At 48.0% G+C, this 26,320-nt stretch overlaps 1 protein-coding gene across 4 annotated transcripts in view; it reads right to left on the reverse strand.

Moving 5' to 3' along the window:
• Positions 1-26,320, reverse strand: part of LOC144934725 (E3 ubiquitin-protein ligase MIB2-like) — a 66,975-nt gene that overhangs the window by 28,026 nt on the left and 12,629 nt on the right. For all 4 annotated transcript variants that reach the window (XM_078860796.1, XM_078860795.1, XM_078860794.1 and 1 more), the window contains exons 10-20: positions 24,557-24,798; positions 21,844-21,992; positions 20,780-20,936; positions 19,548-19,702; positions 17,315-17,441; positions 16,436-16,660; positions 14,744-14,922; positions 13,355-13,410; positions 11,876-11,999; positions 11,629-11,716; positions 10,037-10,173 (exon numbers count right to left, since the gene is read on the reverse strand). In XM_078860796.1, coding sequence (XP_078716922.1) covers positions 10,037-10,173; positions 11,629-11,716; positions 11,876-11,999; positions 13,355-13,410; positions 14,744-14,922; positions 16,436-16,660; positions 17,315-17,441; positions 19,548-19,702; positions 20,780-20,936; positions 21,844-21,992; positions 24,557-24,798 — 1,639 coding nt within the window. The remainder of the gene's footprint in view (positions 1-10,036; positions 10,174-11,628; positions 11,717-11,875; positions 12,000-13,354; positions 13,411-14,743; positions 14,923-16,435; positions 16,661-17,314; positions 17,442-19,547; positions 19,703-20,779; positions 20,937-21,843; positions 21,993-24,556; positions 24,799-26,320) is intronic.

Consider the following 26,320-nt stretch of genomic DNA (forward strand, 5'->3'; position numbering starts at 1 on the left):
TCTGCAGCTTCACGTTAACCCTGTCCACTACTATGGAGCGTGGTTTGTGTCTCTGCTAAGAGTTTTTAATCTGCTGCAGTGTACAGCAGATTACAGGAGCATTTGCGAGCTGCCAATACATCATGAAATACATTGGATCTCAGATGATCAGATTTCTGTTGCATATCGATACAATAACTTATGAGTTCCTTCTCATGAACTGGTTCTCACTTTGTTGTACTCATTTTACTCATGTCGGAGAGATGACAGAATGAGGTGTGAGGAATTGGGCATAACATATTCACTATTTCTAGATTTGAAGCTTTCGTGACTGCAATGATTCAAACTCTTAGGTTTTTTCGGTAAAGTCACGTAGGTAGAAATAAAAATAAATAAATAAATAAATATTGATAGAGATAAAATTATAAATTACGACGTTTCGGAGGCAATACAAGTCTCCGTCATCACGTGGGACCGTCACAGCTAAATTTACTGTATCAAGTCGTGATTTATAATTTTATTTATATCATTATTTATTTTATTTTTATTATTTATTTTTTACCTACGTGACTTTACCGAAAAAACCTAAGAGTACATATTCACTATGTTGAGCTCACCACTCCAGGAATGAGCTACTCCAGATTCTATAATCTTCACTTCCCCAACCCACACAAGGCGCACGTCAGAGAAAGACATACATTCTAAGCAAAGAGAAGACATAAACATACCAACGGGTCATTCAAGTAAAAGAATATACATTTCTGCATCATACATGCGGCATGACGATGTGACAGAACATATGTAATGCGAGCAAGGACAGGGTGGTTGCCGGCCTCCGCGCCGCTCACACGCGCCGGTGTAGTGAGAGCGTGTGGGAGAGGCCACTGCTCACCTCGCTCCAATGGGAGCGGGGTGAACGGGGGGGGGGGCGGAGGCAGAGGCAGGACGGAAGGTGGAGTTGGTTCACGTGGGAGAGGGGAATATAAGAGGAGGAGCGGAAGGAGAAGGGGGAGAGGAGAGACAGAACCAAAGAGGGACGCACGCAGAAGGGTGGAAGGAGCCGTGGCCCCATTGCCACATGGTCGAGAAAGGATAGGCGCCCACGGGAAGGCAGCGAGCGTGGGGGCGGCCAGACAGGGGAGCGTGCGGGATCGCACGGAGAGAGACACAAAAGGGAGCGTGTGCAGAGTACCCGAAGGGCGGTGTGGCCGGGCCGGGTGACGGAGAGCACACGGAAGGGAGCCAGGTGACGGCGTGGGCGAGAGCCACAGGAGAGCGTGCGCGGGGCGCACGGACGCGCGGAAGGCGAGGCTGGAGCGAGGAACAGCGGGTGCGTGGAAGAACCCAATAAAGGACACGGAGAACAATGGAGTGTGAAGGAGTCCTTTATTACACTGGTGTCAGAAGTGAACCAAGATGTCCAAGCATTTTAAGAAGAGGATCGTACCTGCACCATCCTCGGACGACGAGGACGAGAGTCCACCAACAGCGGCGTTCCCGACGACAGAAGGAGGAGGCGAGGTGCTGACAGGCGACACGCTGGGGGTGCAAGAGGTCATAGGAGCGGCGGGGCCGTCTGCTGCAGCGGGCGCCGAGGAGGGCTGGCGACACATCACGGCTCAACTGGAGTTGCTGCGGGCCACGCTCACACAACTGTGCGCTCTGCTGACGGCGACGACGAGGCCGGATTGACCGAGTGGGGAGCCGTCCGCCATTGGGGCCCGTGCGACGCTTCCCGCCTTCTCCGCCACGCGGCAAGACGCCGCCATCTTGGGTGAGGCCGTGGACGAAGCACGGGAAGCCGCCATCTTGGGCGGCGCCGTGGACGAAGCGCGGGGTGCCGCCATCTTGTCACCGCGGGAAGCCGCCATTTTGTCACTGCGGGAGGCCGCCATCTTTTCACTGCGTGCAGCTGCCGTCTTGTCAACGCGGGAAGATGTGGTCGTCTGGTCACCGTGTCGACTTCCGTCAGCAGATTGTGGCGACTCGGGGAACCGCAGCCATCGTCTGACGACGCTGAAAGAATTTTCCATCGGAGGCGACTGGAGTGCGTTCGCCTGCCGCTTCGAGGCGGCAGTCCGCTCTGCAAAGTGGACGGATGCGGAGGCTCTGGAAGTCCTGCCGACACTCCTCGATGACGAATCGGTCCGATTTTTCCGCTCCATTAAAGCCGCAAGGAAAACGACGCTCAAGGCCGTTTTTGAAGAGATGGCAGAGGCTTATGAGCCCCCGGACGATGCTCATCGCAGGTTCATTCAACGGCAACGGCTCCAGAGGAATCTCCTGTGGCTTTCCGGGGTGCTGTCCTGGAGTTGGCCATGGCCGCATACCCGGACACGGAGCCGGACTTGTTGGAGCCCTTGATTTTAGGGAAGATGTTGGAGCTATCCAGGGACTTGGGCATTCCTATGCCGGTGTGCGGTCACGAACAACTGACCTCCCGGATAGCGGCTAAATGCTCGGACGCGCAATTTAACCTGCACCGCTGGAAGCAGGTGACGGCTTGGACAGGGAGCCCCAAGATCGAGGGCGGCACCACGGGGTGGGATCCGTCCAAGGCCGTGTATGTGAGGGACGAGAGGGGGCCTGCGGAGTTGACGGCGGCGGCGACCCAGCCGCCTACTCGCGGGGGTGCGGAGTTGGGGCCGGCGCCACCGTTGCGGGATTGCCAGGACAGGGGGGGCGCCGGACGGCGGACCGACCTGCTGTGCTTCCGCTGCGGCCGTCTGGGTCACTTTGCCAGAGAATGCTGGGCTCGCCCTCGCCCGTCGCTCCAGCAGGAGGCCCCTGCCAAGGCTGCGACGAGTCAAGAACAAGCACGACAGGCAAGTCGGTACGCATCAGACACCCGGAAAGGCCCGTCACCTCATGCATCACTTTCGCCGCGGGGTCCGGATAATGTTACTAGCGGGGGAGCGCGAGAAGAGCCGTGTCGCTCGCTCACGCAGTGGCGCAAATTGGCATGGAGGGTAGTTGCGGCTGCTACTGGGTCTTCCACTGTGCCGGGTTCCATCCAAGGGGTGGACGTGCGTATTTTGGTGGACTCGGGTGCGTCCGCAACTATTATCTCGGACGTCATATTTCACCTTCTGTCCATTCCTCCGGAGCGGGTGTGACCGGTTTATGACTCGTGCATAGCGGCAAATGGGGGTAGTATGGGCATTGTGGGTCAGGTGGACGCCAGCATAGCGGTTGGGGTGTTTCGGTATCTGGGATGGTGTTAATTTCTAGGTCCCTCTGGGTGCCCTGTTTGTTGGGAATGGATTTTCTGGCGAAAATGCCCATTCAGATTCGGGTGGATCAAAATTGTATTCAATTACCGAGGGGCCGCCAGATTTCCTTCTTACCATCACCCTGGGGCCAGTCCGTTACTGACCACCAGGTGCAGGCGCTCTCCGAGGTATCGGTTGATGTTCCACCTGGATCGCAATTGCTTATTCCGCTGCGTTATCGGAAACCACTCCCAGAAATCGAGAGGGCGGCAGGTGTCTTGTTGTCGCCGTCCAATGTTGTAACGGGGGGCTTGACGTTAGTGGGGGCGCAGACGATTGTTCGGCCCGTGCAACCCCCGTTTTTGCAGGTATTGAATGGGACTGCAGAGAATGTTAGTGTGCGGGCCGGAGCGGTTTTAGCTCATGCTACGACTGCTTTCACGGCCCATGACAATGGGGGCCTCCGGGGCCTCGTAGGGGGGGTCTCGACCTCCACGGCACAGGACGATCGCTGGATTGCAGAATTGTGCGCGGAAAATGGGTCTTTAACTGGGGACCAACGGTTCGCGCTTCGCACGCTGTTGGGGAAGTATTCCGACGTTTTTAGTTCGGACGATTTCGATTTGGGACGCACTACTCTGCTCTCCCACCATATTGATACGGAGGTTGCCGCTCCGATTCGGATGAACCCGCATCGGCTGAGTCCATTGGAGCGGGATCACATACGGGGCGCGGTGGAGAATATGTTGGCCGCCGACATTATTTCCCCGTCAAACAGTCCGTGGGGTGCTCCAGTGGTCCTGGTCAAGAAGAAGGATGGGAAATTGCGGTTTTGTGTCGATTTTCGTCGGTTGAATAAAGTGTCGGTTGCGGACGCGTACCCCCTGCCACGTATGGATGATTCCCTCGATGCCTTGTCTGGGGATACATTTTTTTCGACTCTCGATCTTTCATCGGGATTTTGGCAGCTTCTCCTCGACGAGTCCTCGAGGGAAAAGACGGCTTTCCGTACGCCGCAGGGCTTGTTTCAATTTAATTGTCTCCCCATGGGGTTGAACGCCGCCCCGGCGATGTTCCAACGATTGATGGAACTCGTGTTGACCGGGTTGCAGTGGGACACATGTCTAATATATTTGGACGATGTTATCGTCTTCAGCCGCACGTTTGACGAGCATCTGCGGCGATTGGACGCGGTGTTTGCGAGGATGCGTTCCGCTAATTTGAAGTTTAAGCCTAAAAAGTGCCACCTGTTGCAGAGATCCATGAGCTATTTGGGCCATATAGTCAGCTCGGATGGGGTAGCCACGGACCCTGAGAAGACGGCGTGCATCCGAAACTGGCTGACTCTGGCCTCAGTGGGGGACATGCGCTGGTTCGTCGGGTTCGCGTCCTATTACCGCAGGTTCATACCGGACTTTGCCACAATCACGAGGCCATTACACCTCCTTATGGCAAAGGGCCGACGGTTCAGTTGGGGACCGGCGGAGGAGACGGTATTTCAGGGCCTACGCGACCGGTTGGCCTCGGCACCGACGCTGGACTATCCGGATTTTACTCGGCCATTTATCCTGGATACCGATGCGAGTCACACGGGGATTGGGGCCGTCCTGTCCCAATCTAGGAACGGCGTCGAACGCGTAGTGGCTTACGGAAGCCGTGTGCTGTCTCCGGCGGAGACCCGCTACTGCGTTACTCGTCAGGAACTGTTGGCCATAGTACATTTTCTACGCCAATACTGGCCGTATTTATACGGTCGGACGTTTATTGTGCGCACGGATCATGCGGCTCTGCAATATGCTCTGACGGTTGATCAACCGTCTGGCCAATTGGCACGATGACTGGAAACCCTGCAGGAGTTTTCGTTTGAAATTCAGTATCGGAAGGGTTCGCATCACGCGAACGTGGACGCACTTTCTAGATTGCCGCAGGGGCCCCCTTGCGCTTGCACTGCGGGCACGAATAGGTGCACGCGGGCTCCGCTGCCACCGCGGCCGGTGATGTCCACGGTGGAGGTGCCTGAGACTCCCGCGTGCCCAGAGCCGGCGGATGGGGTTTTGAATCTGCCACGTTCGGTATGGGTTCGCGAGCAATTGCTCGATGACTCACTGGGGGCCTTGCGGGGTCGGGCTGCAAAGGGGCGCGGTAGCCCGTTGTCCGATGGGATGCCGGGAGCTGCTCTCCGGGATGGCTTGCTGATGTGGAGAGAAGGCTTGCACGATCGCTGGCGTCTTGTTGTGCCGGTATCGCTGCGATATGAATTGATGCGGATTCTGCATTCTGAGAAGTTGTTACATCTCGGAGTGCAGAAAACCTTGTTGACATTACAACGGGATTATTTTTGGCATGGCATGACGACTGATGTCGTCGGGCACATTCGGGCGTGCTCCGACTGTGCCCGACGGAAACCACCCAAACACCCATATGTTCCTCCAGTGCAGTCCATACAGGTGTCACGCATGAATGAATTGGTGGCGTTGGATATTTTGGGACCTTTTCCGCCCTCCGCTCGGGGTAACAAATTTTTATTGGTTGGAGTGGAATATCTTTCCCGCTGGCCGGGGGCCTGGCCCTTAGCCGATCAGTCGGCGGCGTCTATTATGGAGGCGTTTCTGTTCGGGTATGTAATGGACAAAGGGGCACCTGAAAGGTTACTTACGGACCAAGGGCGAAATTTTTCTTCCAAATTATTGGCGGAAGTATGCGCTGCACTGGGGACCAAGAAGGTACGGACGTCTCCCTACCATCCGCAGATGGATGGGATGGTTGAACGTCTTAATCGGACCCTGACGGCGATGCTCTGTCATACGGTTAGTGAAAAGCAGGCTGATTGGGACTTGCATATCCCTGGGGTGCTCTCCGCTTACCGTATGATGCCACATGCGTCGACGGGGTACTCGTCGTTCTTTTTGATGTACGGCCGCGAGAACGTGCCGCCGGTGGACGTGCAGCTGGGCACAGGGGTGAAGGGTCCTGTTAAACCTCTCCCCGAGTACATTCGGGACACCGTTCGTCGCGTGGCGGAGGCGCGGGAGGGGGCCCGATTGGCTACTGCCAAGACCCAGGCCTGGAACGAACGTTGCGCACGACGCTCGCATGGTTAGTCCCCCTGGCGAGTGGGGGACATGGCCTGGCTGCACTGCCCGCAGGTGCCGGTGGCGACCTCCCCTAAGTTGCATAGGCCGTGGCAGGGGCCAGTGGTGCTTGTTGAGGTTCCTAGTTCGCAGTCCGCGCGTGTTCGGTTCGGAGCGCGGCGTTGGTACGTTCACACGTCCCGATTGAAACCCTATTTGGCCCCACGGACGGATGCGTCATCTCCTAATGTTGCCTTGCCGGTGTCTGTTGCGACCGACGCGCCACTGACCTTGCCTGTTCAACCTGCAAGCAAGCCTGTCGTGCCTCCTGTAGACGGACCGGCTGTGATCCTGCCGGACATGGGGATTCCTGCTCCGGGTGGGCCTACCACGGCGACGGGGACACTTGACCCCGCTGCCCCTACAACCCCACCTCGGATGCAGTCGCGGGAGGACTCGATGACGTGCCCTGTTGGGGAATGGGACGCGGGGAGTGACGGGCCTCCAACAGCGGCGGGCGGGTGCAGTCCCGTCGCTCCTAAAACCCCGTCGCGGCCGCGGTCCGCGTGGGGGGGCGGCCCCGTGCAGGACGGGCCAGCAACTCGCACGCGGTTCAAAATCCCTTTCATTTTGTTAATTGTTGTTACTATAATCTCCAGTGTCCTTGTATGACTGTGTTGTGTGTTGCTCGCATTACTTTTGTTCTGTTTGCAGCCGAGGACGGCTGGCTTTTTTTATCAGGGGGGGGGGGTCGTGTAATGCGAGCAAGGACAGGGTGGTTGCCGGCCTCCGCGCCGCTCACACGCGCCTGTGTAGTGAGAGCGTGTGGGAGGGGCCACTGCTCACCTCGCTCCAATGGGAGCGGGGTGAACGGGGGGGGGGGGTGCGGAGGCAGAGGCAGAGGCAGGACGGAAGGTGGAGTTGGGTCACGTGGGAGAGGGAAATATAAGAGGAGGAGCGGAAGAAGGGGGAGAGGAGAGACAGAACCAAAGGGGGACGCACGCAGGAGGGTGGAAGGAGCCGTGGCGCCATTGCCACGTGGTCGAGAAGGGATAGGCGCCCACGGGAAGGCAGCGAGCGTGGGGGCGGCCAGACAGGGGAGCGTGCGGGATCGCACGGAGAGAGACACAGAAGGGAGCGTGTGCGGAGTACCCGAAGGGCGGTGTGGCCGGGCCGGGTGAGGGAGAGCACATGGAAGGGAGCCAGGTGACGGCGTGGGCGAGAGCCACAGGGGAGCGTGCGTGGGGCGCACGGACGGGCGGAAGGTGAGGCTGGAGCGAGGAACAGCGGGTGCGTGGAAGAACCCAATAAAGGACACGGAGAACAACGGAGTGTGAAGGAGTCCTTTATTACACATGCAAGGCACGATGGGAGGACCAATCCCATGGTCACAATTGCTACAAATAACCCTCTGCATGTACCGTATTTAAATTATTTGTGAGTTTCTCATCATTTACACAAAGTTTTAGGATGCCGTCATTGTCGCTCTTACACAGTGCCAGCCAAACTGTTCTGAGGTAGCGGTTGCCCACATAAAGCCCCGCGAGGTGCAAGGCAGCAGTAGGCAATGAAGGCTGTGCCGCACACGGATGATCCTCAAAAAGGCTACAACTGGTGAACGGTTGTTCCATTGTCCTACTGCTGCTGGCGAGACGTTAACTACCTCGCCTGGTATACAGGAGGTCATGGGTTCGATTCCGACCCTGACACCTGCTGCTGTATATTTGGAGTTTACATGTTATATCCCTGTGGTCCCTCTTTAGGAGGCTGGAGAAGGGGTCTGAGTGCGGGTAAAGGGCTTTCCCATGAATCTACACTCAGTCTGGGTCCCGTTGTGTGTCAAGTGTTCAATGTTGCCATATGGCCTTACCTTGTTCTGCCTCCAAGGCAGAACAAGTTAACAAATTCCTGTAACGTGAGTTACCCTGAATAACGTTCAGCCCAGTCGGGCCCCACGTACGAGATAACTTTTGGAGGTGGCCTCTTGAGTGATTGGACTTGATCAAGGGTACACACAAAGTATGTGTGGGGTGCGAGACGGGAGGCTATCACATGGTGATGTCACGAGACATTCAAGAGATTATGGCAGGAGCGATCTAACGGTCACAATGGCACCTTCTGCTGACATATAAATCACCTTTTGCACGTATTGTTACTCTGCTTTAGGACGTTTAACCTGAATGGGTAGAGATAACTTGCGTGACATTCCATGGAGGGTTGATGTAATTGAGGCAATTACATTATAAAAAATAAATGTTATGTTTATAAAACACTAGCGGTAAGTACCCGGCGTTGCCCGGGTGAAAAAGACAGACACACACATCGACTCACACACACACATACATAGACTCACACACAAATTGACCTACACATATGCACTTACAAAGACACAGATATCGACTAAGACACACACACACACATGGACCCACTGTGGTGGTACCTGGTATCACCACAGCAGTGCATACTGACTGTGCTGGTGTGTGCTTTCACTACAGCAGTGCATACCGACTTTGGTGGTACCTACTTTCACTATAGCAGTGCATACTCACTGTGGTGGTACGTGCTTTCACTACAGCAGTGCATACTGACAGTGATGGTACCTGCTATGATAACAGCAGTGCATACTGTGGTGGTACATGCTTTGACAGCAGAAGTGCATACTGGATGTGGTGGTACCTGCTATGATTTACAACAGTGCATACTGTGGTGGTACCTGCTACGATTACAGCAGTGCATACTGAATATGGTGGCACCTGGTATGATTACAGCAGTGCATACTGACTGTGGTGGTACCTGCTATGATTACAGCAGAGTATACTGTGGTGGAACCTATCACAACAGTAGTACATGCTGACTCTATAGCAGTATATATCGACTGTATAGCACAAACCACGAACCTGGCAGAGTGGCGTGGTGAGGCCTAGTCCCGTGCAGAGCCCCCGGCCTTGCCTAGATTGCCCAGCTGGTAGGCTGGGGGCTGGGCCGCTACTGGGGGGGGCCACCATCCCCCCGGCCGCGCAGGAATAATACTATCTAAGCGCTATATTAATATGTACGGACTCTATAGTAGTAACTGGGGGGGGGGGGGGGAGAAGAGGACATCACACAGTGAAGAATGTACCGCAGCGTTGTGTTTTTTTGTAGCATTTTTAACACGAAAGAAAAATTCCCCCTCACCCCCATCGAACGCGTGTGACTTGGTATGGTCCGTCCCTCCCACCAAAAATGCGTGAGTTGGTATGGCCGAGCGTGAGCAATAAATAATTAAATAAAAATATCACTAAATCGCTCATTTAACTAATTTAAAGGTGACGGACGTGAACAAGGAATAGTGTTCGCCAACCGCGGGTCTTAACATAAACCCCACCGTTTGAGAGCCAAATCCCTCGCAAGCGTGTGAACAAACAGACACAGAGACAAAAAATTACATTTATATATAAGAAGATAAAAGTCAAGCATTCATGCTCAAATGAGCTCTCATCTCTGTTTGTGGCTCGAGCCAGGAGTGTAAATTGTCTCATTAAATTATTATTATTGGCATACAATGTAGCGTCCTTAAAAGAGTGAACAGAAAATATGTACGTATGTATTTTGAACTTCTTCTGCACCATATGTAGCCAATTATGCTAATCAACAGGTGCGGGGGGAAGACAATAACCAAAACACTAAAATAATGTGTGCGCTTACTTGTTATGTTTCTCTAACAAACTAGTCAATAATGTTACATCTTAGTTGTTAGTTTCTAAAGAGAAAAGGCTCACACCGGCTCTGTACCTGCTGAAGGACAGCCACAGCTCTTCATTCTGCACTCGCTTGATGCGCTTAATCACAGCGTTCTTTATTTCCATCGTCTTCAGGAACATGCGGCTCACTTTTCTGAATTCACTGGACCCGTTGTGTAGTTCCACAATCTGTGACAACGTTGGACACGTGTTACATCACAAGCTTACACTGACAGTTTTGCACTCAAGAATAACATTTGGTAATTACCCAAATATACAAAATATTGTTTTAAAATGTACTGCTGGGTAGTTGCATTCAGCATTACTTTAAATAAAAATCTATATGTATAGATATTTTTGTTCCAGAATCATATTCCATTCATTCTATAGGAAAATATTGGCTCTGGAAGATAACTTCACGCTGGTTGACCTGCCGACACGTGACCGGATGATATTGGAGGGGGGCCACCGGTGGACGGGGGCCGCTGGGCGGTCACGTGGTAGAGGAGCTCTCGGGAGCCTTCGGGAAAGGGCTCAAGAGATCTAGAAGGTGGGCGGGGCGAGGGGCGGAGCCAGCACCAGCCCGGGCCGATATAACGGGGCCCCGTGAGGGGCTCGGGGTTCTTCGAGTTGTTGGTGAAGAAGATCCACGTCGGGTTGAAGAAGCCTCCAGCCACGTGGTCTGGGACCCAGCTTGTAGTCCGGACCGGGATAGCGGAACCGTGTCTAGTTCTGCCGTAGCGTGGTTAGATGGGCGTTCAACACCCAAGTGTAGGTTACGTTATGTTGTGTTGAGTTGATGTAATAACTAGTGTTGCTCCCAAGACAACGTCTGCGACTCAGTTGGACTCACTACACATATTCTTAATCTTTCGGTAAAGTCACGTAGAAGGGAAATAATATAATAATAAAAATAAAACAATAAAATTCTCACGACGTTTCGTTTGCAACACAAACAATCGTCATCAGGTGTGAAAACCACATAAAGAAAATTTTCCTGTGAAAATTCTTGCGGTGAAAACCAAAGCAAGAAAATTTTCTTGCTGTGGTTTTCACACCTGATAATTGCTTGTGTTGCAATCGAAACATCGCGAGAATTTTTTATGTATTATTTTTTTCTTATTTCCCTTCTGTGACTTTACCGAAAGAACCAACAATATGAATCCCTGCAGTCACGAAAGCTTTAAATCGAAACTCACTACACATATTAAGACGACGGAAAAAAAATGTCTTAAAAATCATGAATATGATTTGATAATTTTTAAGAATGGTTGTAATGGTATAGTTGGATAAAAATTAAAGTAATGACAGCTGTGTCTGTCATAGGAGGTCTTTTTTGTTTACCGTACTTAACCACATTGGACAGTGTGGGTTGGTGAAGTGAGGGACCCAGGATTGATTCAGATGTCACTCGCCACTGATGTTAGCCATAGCCTCTGCTTGCCAGATTCATGGTGCTGTTTCCTTACTCCTGCAAAACTGATGGTGTGTTCTTTACATGGCCACTGGGCTATGACCATCGGCTCAGTATACTTGAGAACCCGGTTAATAACACATGGCCATGTGGATTACACCCCAGGATTTGAACATTGCCAGCTCAGTACTGTGGATTGGTATTGGTAACTTCATTAAAAAAAGCTTTACCTTGAAGTAATCCGACATGTGGTCCCAGTGAGTGGGGAGCAAGTCTGATGTCGGGAGACCCTGCGACTTGCCTTTGCTTGCACCCAGCCTGTCCCACAACACATACACGCACAATGCAGAAAACACGGCCTTCACGATCAATGCAGGCCATATTTAGTACGTCAATGGTAAGGGCTGGCTGACTTTGTTTACAGGAGTCCAACTTCAGAGATGGAAGCATCGATGAATGTAGGTGCACTTTTCATACCGCTCGGAGTTCAAGTCCTCTTCTGATGAAGATGATGATGAAGAAGAAGAATATCTCCTGTTTTTTCTGATGGTTGAGTGATCATCTTCATCTGTGCTGTCACTGTCCTCCTTGGCCTTGACATCTGTTGGAACATTGAGGTGGTGTCATTGCCCTGTCGAATTCATGCACTGCCAACTCGGATCATATCATACTGCTCCAATAACCCACTACATGCTGGGCCGTGCCACCACACAAGCCACGACACAATCACACGCAGCAATCCCGAGTCCACTGCTCTGTTTGCTAAATCTGTTTCTTTCCAGCTTGTACGATACATTTTCTTGTTGTGGCGCATGTTCCCATCATTTACAGAAAGTGCTGGATTTGAGTTTTCAAGTCTCCGCTCACTCAAAACAACCATTGCTAGTTTTCACGTGAAAAATGCAAAGCTACAGTGAGGAAAAAAAAGTATTTGATCACCTGGGAGCCAGAAATCTTTCTGATTGAGAGGGGGTCAAATGCTTATTTCTCTCATTAAAATGCAAATCAATTTATAACATTTCTGACGTGCGTTTTTCTGGATTTTTATGTTGTTATTCTGTCTCTCACTGTTCAAATAAACCTACCATTAAAATTATAGACTGATCATTTCTTTGCCAGTGGGCAAACGTACAAAATCAGCAGGGGATCAAATACTTTTTTCCCTCACTGTACTTCAGCCGCTGTTCTGACACTTTTCATTATGGACCATCGCAAGGTTCCTGTAGTTTTCCATGAACAAAGGATTTATAAGTAATGAGGCCCAACGCAAAAAATCCCTGGGTTTATCTTCCACGAAGCTCGTGCTTCACCCTAAATTGCATGCGTACAAACCATGGCAGATGCAGATACCTGATGCACAAATGTAAAACTCTCCAGTAGTGTGCAACTGTGGTCATCCAGAACAGACCGTAAAATGTATGACGCAATGCCCGATCCAAAAATACCAAGGAGACATTGCAACGATACACTCTACTGCTCCTTACGCGGTTATCTGGCTTGACCACCTGAATGTGAAATTGTAGTTGTTGCTCTGCATCTTCATCAGGAATACGAAAAAAATAAGGCCCAACAGAGGCCCGTGGGATCACTTGTGAGTGCGAGTGTCACTATCACTCACTGCTTTGCCCATTACCAGTCAGGCAGCTATAAGAACACGATATTCAGCAGGCTTCATCCTCCCACCAGCTCAACGGCACTCATACTGCACGGGCTGTATGGCAGCAACCGTCTTGTGATGATGTGGCCCGAGTGCTTCACGAGCAAATTGGAAGTTTACAAAGTCGAATCTTAATTGGGCATCTACTCAGCTTATCCTTCCTGTGCGGTCAGGAAAACGAGTTCCACTCTGTAACAAAGCAACAGTGATTGCCTATACAGAGTATGGCTCCTGGCATGAGAATGTGGAGTTTCTACCACTGGCTCAGGGACATCAATGGAGATGCTTCCCAACAATACCTCTTACAGGTTGGCTTTTGGCTTTGGGAATTTCTTCTTCCGCCTCTTCGTCCCCACTAAGGAGAAACAAAAACATAAAAAAAAAGTTCCACAACAGTAGTGTTACCGTTTTGTCGGGATTATAACGTGCACTTTCCCCCTGTATTTCAAGCAAATGTTGAAGGTGCAACTTAGAATTAAATAATTCGGTAGGTCTGCATTTGCATGATAATACTTGGATAACTTTATGAATACCGGGCCCAAAGTTTTTCGTGCGTCTAACTTTTTCAGAGCGCCTTATAATCTAGAGTATATGGTAATCGTCACATCCTTACAGTAACATGCCTCTTGAATGTGACACGTGTATGATTACTCTGTACTGAAGATACGTAGTGTATGTTGCGTTACAACTGCCAACAATCTGATCATTGCGAACGCAAGAGATGTCCTTGCACACTCATCGTACGCATAATGCAAAGTACGTTTTTGTGTACTGAATTCAATCACTAAGAAAAACACCACAAATACAAACATAGAGGAATTTAACTCATAGAAAATATTCGAATAATTTGTTTGACATTTAAGATATATGTTTCTATGACTTTTATTGACAAAGATGTTAATACTTTGATGCATTGAGATATTCGTAATATTCTGCACTCACCCAACCGCTCACCCCCTCCCTCACAATTTCCACTCCCTTTTTGTCTGTTCTCGGTCGGGGTGTCATTACAGGACTGTAGTATTTTACCCTCTGGTGAATCGGTTTATTTTTGTTCAGACGCTATGGAGCCATGAGCACACAGAGAATGTGTTACCAGATATCATTGGATAATTTATGCCTGGATTTTACGCTCTATTGTTGCTACTTTTATTCTTTCCAGGTTGTCCTTTCCTTACCGATGCACTCCAAAAGCAGAATTGGAGCAATTAAGGCCGAATTGACTCCACTTTGATCGTCTGGTCTGTGTATACATCTACTCTACGAGTGGTGCATAAATTGGATAGAATCTGTTTCCCTTGTTGTCCAAAGAGGGCTTGTTCCACTGCCTCAATGGCTAATTTGACTATTGATATTGCGGAAACTTCCTTTCAAATCATCATTTAAAACACTTTATCAAACAGGACTCCGTGACATTTTTTTTTGTAATTCTTCAAAACCAGTTTTGATCTTGATTTGAAACTTTCGTGACTGCAGGAATCCTACCTCAGCATTTTCTTGCTGTGGGTGTTCCACCTGACGAGGATTGCTTGTGTTGCGATTGAAACGTCGTGATTTGATTTATTTTATTTTATTTCTAACTACGTGACTCTACCGAAAGAACCATTTTTGCTTAAAGAATCATATTTCTCACGTGAGACCCAGGCAACACGCGCCACCGTGAGTTGTGATTCGAGTGGAGGACATACTTGTAGGCTTTTTCCAACTTTGTGAGGGTTTTTCTCAGCTCGGGTTTCAGGATGTAGTCAAAGGGTGCCTTGCCCCGGGCATTGGTGTGGCGGAGGTTTGCGCCCTCCTTCACCAGGAAGCAAGCAAGAGCTTCTCCAGCGTAGATGCTCCCGGCACCGAACAGGCCAGAGTCGCGCAGCTGAGGCGCACAGCACAAGTTACGCGGCGCACATCACATGGCATATGGCACACTTCACACAGCACGCGTCACATGGTGCCTGTCACGCGACACATGCTGCGCATAACACGTCACACGACACACAGTGCGCGTCATATGCCGCGCATAAGATGGCTTGCGTGTTGAGCCACGCTGCAAACACGAGTTGACCCGGTTAGCCCAATGAACAACGCATCATCTGCAGCGTGAACCCTCTGTCTGACTTGCGAGCGCACAGGGAAGTCATTAACCGACGCTAAAATTCCCCATGCCTCCACCATGAAATTATTAAATGTCACGATGCAGTGTTGCCAATCAATCACCTGTTCATATTTGTTATGCTTTTAATATATTATTAGTATTGTGTTTGTATATACTGTCTCATCTAGTAGAGCCTCATTTGGTCCACTAACTTATATTTAAGTAGATAGCTATAAAATGGCATGCTAATTTAATAGCTATTTACTTAAATAGTAAATAGTGACAATCTATGTGGACGGTTTTATGCATGTTTTGTGAATACATCATTTTGAATGATGAATCAATCAATGGTTCTGAATATAGACCCATGAATTGCTATTGTATCACTTGGAAAATGTGATTCACTTCACTCGTCATGATATATTGGCATCAAAAGGGACTCATGAGCCAAGAGTTGCAGACGACAACAGCTCAACAGTGAACATGGGTGGAGCAGTGGTGCAGTGGCCAGCGCATTCGGTCACGTGGAAAGGACACTCAAATGGTGCCTGATAAAAAGCTCTCAATTATTCAATTCCACCATCGATTTCCCACGATTTTATGGAAAATAATGCTTTTCATTATTGACATTGAAATTCCGTGTCTTTCATTAAATCTACGAAAGACAATCCTAATCTTGGTTGAAAATATTTTTTTAAGCATTCTCTATTATTGCTTTGACAAATAAAAGCCTCATGGCCCCGCTGCGCAGAGGGTGGAGGTGTGAGCTGGCAAGGGCGGGCAAAGATCGGATGGCAAGCGGGGAGCTTGAAGGATGGGGCGACTCTCTCCGAGAGAACTGAGGGGAACCCAACTAATATTGCGGGGGCTGTTAATGGAAAAAGTCATCCCACTATCTTTGCTAATTTGGTATTTTCAGGATAATTAATTAAGGTTGTAACTATAATTGTGGGTTTTCAGGGTTCCTGTGGCTATGAGACTCATGAATTCAAATCCCAGAAGGAATTTTAATATGTTTTGGTATGGGGGTGGATCGCGCAACTTTATACTGCTCTATTGATATTACTATAGCCAGATGCGTGAATCGGGCTTGGTCTGTTTTTTATGAATATATTTTCTTGAATATTTTTCATACTTATTTATCTGTTAATCCGGAGCCCCCTTGTGGCCAAGTGTGCTCCTATGCGTCGCATAATGCTGTCACATACCCCCCCCCAAAAAATTGTTGCACCCCTGAGTGGAGGAATTAATGAGTAAAGTTGGCAGAGAGTGGCCCGAGAAAGGAGAGACTCACGATCTGCACGATGGTGCTATCGTCCTGGAGGAGGTGGCAATCTTTGGAGAAGAGGTCGGCCTCCTTGAGCACGAGGTGCAGTGCCGTGTTGCCCCCCTCGTCCTCAACGTCCAGCTTGCAGGCCTCGCGCACGAGCAGGAACACAACGTCCACGTGGCCGCAGCCCGCCGCCAGCATGAGGGCCGTCTGGCCCCCGCACGTCCTCGCGTTCACAGCAGAGCGGCCCTGCGCAGGAGATGCCGTTAGGGTCATGATGTGCATCTTTAACTTGTGGCTATTGCTACAGATTTTAGATTCACTGGGGGAAAGACGATGGTAGTACAAACATATTATCGTGTTGATATAGGGTTATTCTACATTTAAAACATCTCTGTTTAATGCTGATCATATTTTGGTTTGGAGTTGGATTCCCTCTGTAAAAGAGGAGCCTGGCTGGGCAAAACTTATCTCACCATTCAATGAGGCCTGTGGTGATGGTTGTTGCTACTTTTTATAATCTTACAACGGCCATGCACAGGTCAACCAGGCAGTCAGCATCCTTTATTTCACCAGGAAATTAAATAAGCTCATTGAGACACGAAAGAGCACTCCGATTGGCACGGTTGGCTCCGTACAATGTAAAATAAATTCAACATACATACAGCACTGCTTAATTTTGCAGGGTGATCTGGATTAGATTAGGTAGTGCATGTTATAACTAATGTTAATTCTTGCTGCTTTCGTTTGTGCTACTTATTTATTGACCTCCCATACTTAAGAAAAATTACATTCCTGAACTAATGTCTCGTGATTTTTGGACTATTTTGATATGAAATACAGACAACTGGTGCCCAGGTGCGGTCGCAGAAATAAAGCACGCAGCCCATGCAGAGGAGTCACCTGCTTGATCAGGATGTGGACGACGTCAAGGCGACCGTTGTAGGCTGCCAGGTGTAGCGGAGCAAACCCATCACTCTTCTGCTCATCCACCAGCTTTGGAGATTTGGCCAGGATCCGCTGTACTGCCCTAGACGCAGCACAAATGCACGGCTATTTGCAGGACAATTTCCATTGCCGTGTAGAGATATTCCACCGTGGTTTGGCATTAGGAGAACTGTGCAGGTGCAGAGTGTCCATGGATGCATCATCCATTTTTAGGAAATAATAATTAAGACTCCGTGATTGTAATTCTGGCAACATATGTATTATATATGTGACGTTTTTATTTTTTACTGAAAAGCTTGAGTGATCTTAAACAGGACCTGACACAAATATTGAAACAATGATCCAAGGTGTTGGCGAACACCTGGAACTCTCTCACATCTCGGTACAGACAAAGATAAAAATCACCCGTATAGCCTAAACAGACTGTAGGAACAAGAGTTGTTCGAAAGCACCTATGAAGGCCGGGCACACGAAGGGGTGGGTGGCCAGTACCATGCCCGACCGCCTTTGTATCCTCAGTGCTAATCTTCACACACCACTAATTTGAGGCTTAGTTGCCTTAGGGGAGGTCCAGGACTGACCGTCAGCAAGAATCGAACCCGGCTCGCCGGGTTGATAGCGCAGTGCCTTAACCGCTGCGCTACTACTCCCCATAATGTCGATTCATATCACATCTCAATACGATGCATGTCACCAACATCATGGCAAACTCATGCAGGTTTATAGGATGAGACTCAAATGATTATTCATATTACCAAGTCCGTGTACGTGTAGTTAAATTAACCTTGGTCATACTGCTGTGTGATTATCATTCATTAATAATGCATTACACCTTGATGGACGTTCTGGACATTAAAATAAAATTTTAGTAAAAAAATCTGTTAAATTTGACGACATATCAAGCACAAGGATTTCATGAGGTAGCCGGTAGGTTCAGAGTTCAGAGATCAGTTCACTCAGCTGGGTTCAAATCCAGGCAGTAGCTTGCGATTAAAGCGAATTGTCAAATGTAGTGAGGTGATGGTCTCAGACACCAATGACTGTACAGACAAAAATTACTTCACAAAAAAAACCCATCAGATTAAATTTGGTTAAAATACAGTTCCAACTAATGGTTGTACTGACATGCAACGATCACTACTCTTGTTGGCAGAGTTGGGGGGGAGGGGATGCTGCCCCCTGCTGTGTGGAGCAGAAGTCACTTGATGGGAGCTCAGAGGTAGCTCTGTGATATCTGCTTCTGTGGACCATTCTCTAGCACAAAGGGTTGCAGTGCTCTGTGAGGCATTTAAATGGATTAACAGTCTCATAATGACACCCGTAGCTCAGCTAAAATTGCAGGAAAAGGCGAGAAAAGTCAGATGGATTTTATAGTTATGGTAAAGGGCAGTTTGGGAAAAATATCATTGAGATTACTTCCCTCATGAATAAGACACTGGCCTACATGGAAATGGTTAAACCCATTCTACTGATGATAAAAAAACATCTTCAATCCAGAAATGTTACATTACACTGTATATAGTGTAGTCTGCATATTACGAAGATTATCATATAAAGACATTGGCATATAATGCAAAAGAACCAATAATGTATGATAATATCACCGACACTTCAGAGATTGGGTGCCAATCATGATGCAGATGATTTAAATCATTAATTTGTTGCATAGTTTCCATGACATATGCTGTCCAACTCTTGTTTTGATCCTGGTAAACGTTAATACTCTAGCAATACAAGCAGTGATACTGGTCTGTGTGACATGGCCCAGCGGTAACGTGTTGGCCACTTATTGCACAGGTTCACAGTTGGAATGTGGCGGGCCGCCCTCGTTATTACCGCAAATGAATTAATTATAAAATACCACATACCATTGGTTTCATAGGGGATGTTAGCAATTTCCCATTCCACATGTCATCAGTTTTACACGTACATCATCGCAACAGAATCGTAAGCAAAAGGCCATGCGGGAGGGTGTGTGGCATAGTTTGGCGCCAGCTATCAAAGAGTGCTGTAGTGTCGCTACAATTCGCTGCAGTGAGTACTATGGCTTTATAAACAACGGCGCTACGCCTCTCTAAATAAAATTAATGCCGAGCCACTTGCGGTGAACAGGACCCCACCCTGCGACTGCCAGACGTCTTGGAATGGGAAAGTGTGAACATTGAGGCAGACAAAAGGTGTTTCTTACAGTTTGCTTCCCTTGAAAGCGGCGAGTTGCAGAGGTGTGAATCCACTTTCGTTCTGCCGCTCCAGGTCGAGTGTCTTCACAGAGGCGAGAGCCTCAATCACCTCCTCGTAGTTCTCAGCTATGGCATCGTGGATCGGGGAATTTTTGGTAGAATCCTGCCAGGAAAAAACACAATTATAGAAATCTTACATTTACAAGTTGACAATGTGCTACAACTACAGATAGTCCCCGAGTTACGATGGTCCGACTTACGATATTTTGATATTACGATGGCGATAGCGATACGACAAAATTGTAAAATATTTTAAATTTCGTGCGGCAGGCAAACGCAACAGCGTACGAGGTACGAATCTTGATGAGTACAGTACAATATGATACGTTACGATACGTTCAATGCATGGATGATACGTAGCTTTAGCGATTTCATTTTAGGGTTACCACGATACGATATGTTCAATGCATGTTAAACGTTTTCATAGCAGATAGGATTGTTTCCTGAAAAAACTTTCTATTAAATTGCAGTTCATATAGGTAGACTAAGAATTAACCTTTGTTTTTTAAATTTACATTTCACTGTGCAATACAGTATTGTATCAATAAATACATACAGTATATAGTTTATACAGTATGGTACTGTCAATTGCTCTGTTTTGCTAAATTATCACCATTCTTTAAGACTCCTGGGTAGGCTAGGCCATCTTCGACTTACGATATTTTTGACTTATGATGGGGTCGTCGTAACGCATCTCCATCGTAAGTAGAGGACTACCTGTACAGGGTTAAAATTAATTCATTATAACACTGAGTTTGGTGGTTCAGTTGTAATTTAGCTGTACAATGTCAAAAGCAAATGCCCACCTGCAAAATACTAACCAAAATGTATCAATATATAGAGCAACCGCTTGTACACATTCAATTCCTTAAAATTAACTGTGATTTTGTCTTTTCTGCCGGGTTATATGACTGGGACACTGCATAAATATTTCCCTCCTTTGTATCACTATATATTAATTTATGTTAGAATATGTTATTTGTTTGTCCTTGCACGCCTAGGCTGGAATTCCCTCCCATCGTTCCTCTGTGCAGGTTCTCATAACCTTGCCCAATTCGGGAAATGCATTAACTCGACATTATCCATCGCAACTTTGCAATCGCTGCCTGTCGCTGGCCGTTGGGCCGGCACTCAGCAACCTCGCCAGCACCCAGGCGAGCGAGCCGGCAAACGACGCTACCTGGGTGTTGACATCGCAGGCGTGCTCGCACAGGGTGCGCGCCACCTCCCCGTAGCCCTTGCGGGCCGCCAGGTGTAGCGCCGTGCGGCCTGCGTGGTTGCGGCTGTTCACCCGCGCTCTGTGCGACACCAGCAGCCCTGCCATGGCCGCTTCATTCCTAGTGAACCCACACACACACACACGCGTACGGCAGCCACGTCACCTTTCAATCGCCAACGTCAAGGCACCGAGAAGTCGGGCAAATTCATACGCCAACGTGACGCGATGTGTACGCATGTATGTTGAACTTCTTTCGCACCGTACATAGACAACCGTGAAATCACCTCTGCATTTCCCACTGCGATTGAAATGAATGCGTGCCTTTGTCACTCAAACGTTTTACTTGCAATATAGGGTAAAGCTGCAGCTTAGCTTATGGTATTGGTAACATTATTGATCCAAATGGTTCCTAAAACTTGTGCTTTCATGATACACGCACCTTATACAATGCAACGTTAAATTAAAGTTGGTAAGGCACAACCTTCAATATGTTCTCAGGCAGGCACACAAATCAGCATCAAGACAGATTATACCCATCTCAAATACCCAATATGCCTCCTTTGCCTCTCTTATGCTTTCTTCACTGCTCATTCTAAACATCATCATTGATTTTTGGGTTATTCCACATAATGATCCAGCCAAATATGTGTCTTTAAGACCCTGCACCTAACAAAGCCAAACAAATTAAACTGCCACATTTATAATAATTTAACACCCCAATTATCATCGTTTAAACTCACAGGTAAGGTGAAGACAGTGCTGTACATGACAATATGCAGCCAGATGTCATACAACTTGCAGTGTTCACGTTGCAACAACCATTGTAAATAGTTGATTCGTTCTTTTAAACAGCAAATGTATTTTTCCACGAGTTTTCTTTTTAACAGTTATGTAATTATGTAATTTACACGGTTGCTTTTTAAACGAAACGTTCTTTTTAACAAACATAGGTAAAATATGAACTATGAAGAATAACCGCCTGCAAGGTGTAAATTGCGAAGTTGGAAAGCGCAGAGTTGCGCTACCCGTGTGCCGCGTAGTGCAGGGCCGTGTTGCCCTTGTCGTCGCCAATCTCAGTAGAGGCCCCCGCTTTGAGCAGGGCCTGCGCCACGTCGATGTGTCCCTGGTGAGCGGCCACATGCAGGGCAGTGCGTCCCTCCTGTTGTGCGTTGATCTGCAAAGCAACACCACCACCACAGCTAGGCATGCAACGCAGCAACAGTCATTCACCATGCCACAAGCATGTGAACGCAGCGCAAGATATGGCACTCAACCGTGAGCCATGAACACACCACCAGTGATTATACAAGTACAAAGATTACTCTTTGGTTCTTTCGGTAAAGTCACGTAGAAAATAAAATAATAATAGAATACGACGTTTCGGTTGCAACACAAGCAACCACCATCAGGTAAGAATGATGAAACACAGAAACGGAAACAACACAGGCAGACACACATGCAGAGAGAGGCACACACAAAGACACACCGAGTGAGACACACACCAAGACAAACAGAAGGACAACGACTCTGTGCCGAGGCCTTAAATAGAGAGAGGGGGGGAGGGGCCGGGGCAGAGAGAGGACTGCGAAGGCGGACAAAACGAGAGGACCAGCAGACAAACGAGGGGAGCAGTGTGGAATTCCGGACCACAGTGGCCGGAAAATAGACAATGGTTTAGAGCAAGAATATCGAAAGTTTGAGAAAGCAAATTTAGTAAAATTACGAAGTGTAATGCAATGCAACACAGAGGGTCGGTTAACACATAGTTAACACATAGTCTGGTTGATTAACGTTCTTCCAAAGATTGCTAAATTACAAGTTAAAAGTGGAACAGACAAGCAAGGAGACATTTAGAGAAATAAATAGGAAGATTGACAACAAATTTAGTAAAAATTAGAGAGTGTAATGTAATGCAACACAGAGAGTCGGCTAACACACAGTTAACGCATAGCCTGGTTGATTAACGTTCTCCCAAAGATTGCTAAGTTAGACGTAAAGTGTGAGTTGTGAGTAAACCCTCCCCATAGAGGTGGTTCAAACTATTTTCTACGTGACTTTACCGAAAGAACCAAAGAGTAATACCTGCAGTCACACAAGCTTCTAATCTAGTTCAAGTACAAAGATCTCCCCAATAGCCGTAACAGACTGTTGGGGCAAGTGCTGTTATTGAGCACATTTGAAGCCCGGCACCGCACACGAGGAGATGGGTGGCCAGCACCACGCTTGGTCGCCTTTGTCTCACTAGTGGAGATGTTTACACATAGAACCCAGTAATTATTTGAGGCCGATTTGACCTAGGGGAGGCCCAGAACCGATTCAGATAATCGTCACTGGTGTTGGCTGAGTGGGAATCGAACTCGGGTAACCAGGTTCGGAGTGCAGTGCGCTAACTACCCATGAGCCATTAATACAACACAAGTGATTAAAGACCACCCACTGAACACACCACCAGTGATTAAAGACCACCCACTGAACATGCACCACCAGTCAGTAAACTTGCTCTTGGCCATTAAATACAGAAACAGTCATGAAAAATCAAGAGCCATGAATGCACTTCCAGCCAATAAACCCCCTGATAGATGAAGGCCTCCCCATGCCATTCCGGTCATGGGTGTCATTTGACCATACTTCACCATACTGGTCAGTGGGGGTTGGTGAAGTTATCTCTGATTAGCACAGTTGGCTACGTACGGTGTGAAAGAAGTTCAACATACATACGTACAAAGAACTCACTACACATTTAATAGTTTTATTTAGGACATTTTTCAATAACTTTTGTTTCATATATTATCTGAACAGGATTTTAATAATTGCATTAGGATGTTTTGTTTCTGGGGAGAGGACCACAGTCAGTCAACTAGAGGCCCCTAGTTATATTGTACTAACTTCAGCAACAACAACAGAAAAACAAGGATGCTCAATCGTTCTTCTGTTTTTGAAGATATGCCGATTGTAACATGTGAAACTTGTGCTGGGGGATAGAATTCCATGGCTTTATGGGAAAAATATCATTAGCACATATGTAGTGAGTCCAACTGAGTCACAGACGTTTTCTTAGGAGCAACACTATTTATTTACAGAATGGTACGTAACATAACACAATCTACACTCGGGTCTCGAATGCCCATCTAACCACGCTACGGCAGAACTAGACACGGTTCGCTATCCCGGTCCTGACCACAAACATGGCTAGAGGCTTCTTCTCCACGACGTGGATCTTCATAACATCAGCACACGAAGAACCCCGAGCTCTCCACGGGCTGGGGCTGGCTCCGCCCTTCGCCCCGCCCACCTTCCAGGTCTCTCGAGCTCCTTCTCGAAGGTTCCCGAGAGCTATTTTGGTCCACATGACCGCCCCACGGCCCTCGTCCACTGGTGCCCCCTTTCCAATATCATCCGGTCACGTGTCGGCAGGTCAACCAGCGTATCATGCCCCATCGTAACCTTGGCTGGCTGACACTCCCTCTCGCTCCCTCACCGGGAGCCCGCACCCCACACTGCTTGCGGTGCCTCCGCGCTGACCAGCGCTCACCCAAGCCCCGCTAGGGCTGGTACTACACCCCGTAACCCGGGCTGCCCATAATGAAAACACATTATCCGCCGTGGCTTCGTAAGCCCCGGCACCATACAGTGACAACCACAGTCACTACACATAGATGGGTATCCACAAACGTACAGAGTACATTTACAATATCAGCATGGAGTAGGCTGAACAACTTTAACGTGATAATTTGTTACCTGTCCAGGGAATAGCTGCACGAGCTTCTGCACATTTCCCACGTTTCCCTGGGCAGCTTCAGAGATGAGCTGTTCTGGCTTCAACTCCTTTGCCGCCACGCGGGGCTGACTCTGCCGGGCTGCACTCCTCGCTGCAGCATCCGCTTGCTCCTCTTTGTCATCGTCATCGTCATCATCATCGTCGTCGTCCCCTTCAATGATATGACTCAGTAGCAATTTCATCAGCAGCCCCGCCAGTGGATCTGTAAGAAACCCAAGTGTTGAATGAAAGCTATTTATTTTAACTTGGGAAAGATTAAGAACGCTGGATTCAACTATACAGTATCTTCAGAGGCTGTACAGACACATTGAACCTCATATATGAAGGGCAGTTCAACTGCTTGAGGAAATGTAAAAAAAAGTTATTTAAACCTAATTTTAAAACTACGATACAGGGTGTTTTAAAAATATGGACCAGATTTGAAATAGCTATATCTCTGCAACCACAAACCGGCCATGAATGAAAATCTTACCACTTTAAAGGGCGGGGCATATAGTTTCAAATGATTACCGCTAGATGCCTCAGCCCCTAGCCTCAGTCATTCGCAAGATACACTGCCTCAACGTTGGATAGGTCGCATGGGACCCCAAGATTTGGCGCTACACTCTTGGCCCCCAAGATCCCCAGACATCACACCCTGCGACTTGTTCTTGTGGGGATACGTCAAAGACCGTATTTTGGTGCCACCATTAGCGACTAATCTAGATGACCTCAAAAACAGGATCACGGCAGCGGTGACTTCAGTGGAAGAAGACACTTTGAGAGGCGTTTGAGACGAATTCAACTATCGTATCGATGTTGTCCGTACAACAGGTGGAGGGCACATAAAGGATTTATAAAATGGTTAGTAAAACTTGATAACTCATTAAAAGTTTGTAACTTTTCGTGTAATTGTAACATGTTGCCATCGTGAAATATACTTCTCTGAAATTGGCTCAATTTTTTTTAACCACCCTGTATTTTACACCGCAATGCTCATACTGACAATAACACCTTGTATCTGTGAATGCTATTATCAATGAGGAGGGCAGGAGGTTCTGTAGTCGATGTAATTATCCACTGCCCTAAGGGATGCACTATTAATTTGGATGATAAAAAATATAAGAATAGGCTTTACCCTTTCTGAGAATAAAACAGGAGTTGTGTTAAGATGTTCAATCACCAAATAGATACATTTTTCAAGGCATCAAGTCTGCATGAACCACACATAATTGTGGCAAAAGCTGCATACAAACATGCTCTGATTATATAATGCATTGTCCTTGAAACTGATTGACCTGACGATGGGTGGGTCTCGCCAGGTGGCCCTGTGCGCCCAATCAAGGATCAATTTATAGCCCGTCATTTCTCCAGAATTGATCCATTGAGTACCACTCTTTGCAAAGTCAACAGTGGTGGTCCTATGTAGAGAATTGCCCCTTACGAATTTCCAAAATTAGCCGAGGACTCACGATCAAAATGGTCACAACTCCTTGACTTGTAGTTGCTGAATGGGTTGCACAGTAAATCATTGCCAGATTCTTAAGTTTACGTACATTATGTCTCGTCTCAACAAGGTTTATGTTGTAAAAGCTTGTGCAATAATTGTCATTTTTATTTAAGTCTGTTCCCCAAACTAAAATTACTCTCTCTTTTAAAATGTATGCATGTAAATGTCTAACAGTTGAAAATGTATAACTAAATGCAAGGGTCATAATGATTAATTCCATCAATAATTCAAATGA

This window comes from Lampetra fluviatilis, chromosome 11 (assembly GCF_964198595.1).
Source record: "Lampetra fluviatilis chromosome 11, kcLamFluv1.1, whole genome shotgun sequence".
Lineage (NCBI taxonomy): Eukaryota > Metazoa > Chordata > Hyperoartia > Petromyzontiformes > Petromyzontidae > Lampetra > Lampetra fluviatilis.